Source organism: Sardina pilchardus, chromosome 14 (genome assembly GCF_963854185.1).
Source record: "Sardina pilchardus chromosome 14, fSarPil1.1, whole genome shotgun sequence".
Taxonomy (NCBI): Eukaryota; Metazoa; Chordata; class Actinopteri; order Clupeiformes; family Clupeidae; genus Sardina; species Sardina pilchardus.
In genome coordinates this window covers 4,844,119-4,846,803 of record NC_085007.1, presented here as the reverse complement: position 1 = coordinate 4,846,803, position 2,685 = coordinate 4,844,119, and the positions used below count along the sequence as shown (strand labels likewise).

At 43.8% G+C, this 2,685-nt stretch overlaps 1 protein-coding gene across 1 annotated transcript in view; it reads right to left on the bottom strand.

Moving 5' to 3' along the window:
* ggt5b (gamma-glutamyltransferase 5b) overlaps nt 1-2,245 on the bottom strand; it is a 20,557-nt gene extending 18,312 nt beyond the window's left edge. The window contains exon 1 of the mRNA XM_062553965.1: nt 1,954-2,245. Within this exon, the coding sequence (XP_062409949.1) occupies nt 1,954-2,192 (239 nt within the window). The 5' untranslated portion in view covers nt 2,193-2,245. The remainder of the gene's footprint in view (nt 1-1,953) is intronic.
* Nucleotides 2,246-2,685: the final 440 nt, after the last annotated feature.

Below are 2,685 nucleotides of genomic sequence, written 5' to 3'. Positions count from 1 at the left end.
GACTGAGGTCCCTGTGATTTAGCCTGTGCAGTAAGAGACCAGCTCTGAGCCAGGAGGAGCAGAGGCATGATGACTGAACTCCCTGTGATTTAGCCTCTGTGCAGTAAGAGACCAGCTCTGAGCCAGGAGGAGCAGAGGCATGATGACTGAGGTCCCTGTGATTTAGCCTCTGTGCAGTAAGAGACCAGCTCTGAGCCAGGAGGAGCAGAGGCATGATGACTGAGGTCCCTGTGATTTAGACTCTGTGCAGTAAGAGACCAGCTCTGAGCCAGGACAGGAGGAACAGAGGCATGTGGGCTGCTAGAGGAGGAAGGAGGAGGAGAGGGGATCGAGAGGATAATGAACCCTACAACCCCACAAGCACTTCAAACATCAAACACACACACACACACACACACACACACACACACACACACACACACACACACACACACACACACACACACAAAAAAAAAAAAACACGCAAGCGGATAGGAACACACACGTATGCGTGCGCCAAGAACACACACATAATGCATGCGCCAAGAACACACGCACACATCTACATACAGTATGCACAGTGGAACATACAACACGTGTGTGTACACACACACACACACACACACACACACACACACACACACAAATACACATCCATACACTCAGATGCACATGCGGTTGGTTTGGATTGTCACCAGTGCAGTGGTGCTAAAATCTGATGACATTTGTTTGAGCTTCTGAAATGACATCAATTAGGTAATAACCTACCCTCTTCGCTGACTCATTCTGACACCTGCAGTGAGTAATCTCATAACTGGATCATACACATACAGAAGAAGGATTATCATTTCACTACATATTTAGATTAGATTAGATTTGTTTCGATTCGATTAGATTGAACTTTATTGTCATTGTGCAGAGAACAAGCACAAAGACAATAAAATGCAGCTGGTGTCTAACCAGAAGTGCAAACAAGCAGAAAAGTGCAATGTGTAGTATATAGACAGGTATAGACAGGTGGTGCATAGATATGACAAGATATATAGAGCAGTGTTGACAGTAGTATACTAAACCCTCCAGTCACTTTCTTTTTTTCTTATGTTACGAAGAGGTAGATACTGCGAACGGATTTGCCTGAGGCTCTGTACTTGCGTACACTTTTGGCTGTGTGTTGGACACTGTGTCGGGCTCTACACAGTCAGGACCAGGGGCCACTGTCTTAAAATGGAAGGTTTTATGAGCTTGTTTTATACCTCTGCAGGAAACGCTGACTGCATACGAGGGGCGAATCAGGTATCATGGGATTCGGCTACAAGCGTGTGATTCACCTTGAAACAAGGAAATGCATCGGTATTTTTACTTGCCAAAGAATGCAGGATATAAAAACAAAGAACTCAAATGAGAGGCACTAATTTATTGGTCTCCTGCCAGCATGGGTGACATGTGACCGAAACATATCTACCATTTTTATGCGATTACACTTTGTTTGGTGTTTCCTGCGGACTTCAGGAGCTCCAACGTTATTTTGGTGTGTGGTGGTCTAAATAATCAGTGAAGCATAGTCTGAAATGTGTACTGTTCTTCTGTACTGACAATTGCCCATCGCGAAAACCGTCGGATATGTCAAACTTACTTAACACACATGATTAATCACTCGTACGTTCTACAGTAAAATATTTTTAAATCATCTTTATGGATAAGAACATAATGCAACTGTCCAGCTCCAAAAAAATGAGAGCAATAAAGTAATTGATTCATGATTCAGATATTTTTTCCTACAAATATTGTTAATGTTTTCTAGAAAATATAAAATATGTTGCATGTTTTTATTTTGTTTGGTGTTGTTTTGAAATTTAATGCATTCAGGCATGATAGTTATTTCCTTGTACGTGATTATCGTTCCCTTGTATTCTCTACAACCCACAGAAAGCAAGTAGATCACTTTACCTGCAGAAAGCAAGTAGATCACCTTACCTGCCGATATTGGAACACATCTCAGAGTCCGCGGCCACCGCTCCTCTGGTGCAGTTACCATTGGAGCAGCAGTTACCATTGGAGCAGGAGATAGGTAAATAAACGTACAAGCAAACAAGAACGATCCCCGCGACGCAAAACAAACCAAAGCAGATCAGACAGCGTGAACGCATCTTGGATTTGGTCATTCTGTAGCGATAGTCGCTGCTGCGTTCCTCCGTGTGCCATGTGAGACCCATGCCTGCGAGAGTGTAGGTCTGTGGCGTGGGAGGGAGTGGGAGGACCTATCTTACTCTTCATCATTTCAAGTAAGTGAAACTAAAGTAACTCAGAATTCCCCCTTCCGCGTAAAAACGAGACATTTTTTGAGGATTAGTACTTAAAATTGTCATTTTCATGGGAAGAGAGAGGACGGACGGTCAGTGAAGATGCAACTATTTGCGCATCTTGTTTTATAAGTCACCATACATGGTTTTCTGCTGACCAGATGTCACACATCGGTGCTGGCTGATCCCTATACGTCCCTCCACTTGGCTGTCGTCTGGCGTCCACAATTAGGAACTTCACACCGAACACAGGGTTATCTCACTTCACACCTTTATCTCAGTGAGATAACCATGTGTTCGGTGTGAAGTCCCTTGTGGACGCCAGACGACAGCCAAGTGGAGCTGACAGTTCATATAACGTTGGCTTTACACGGCATTAACTTACTGACCATATCGCATCTATCCA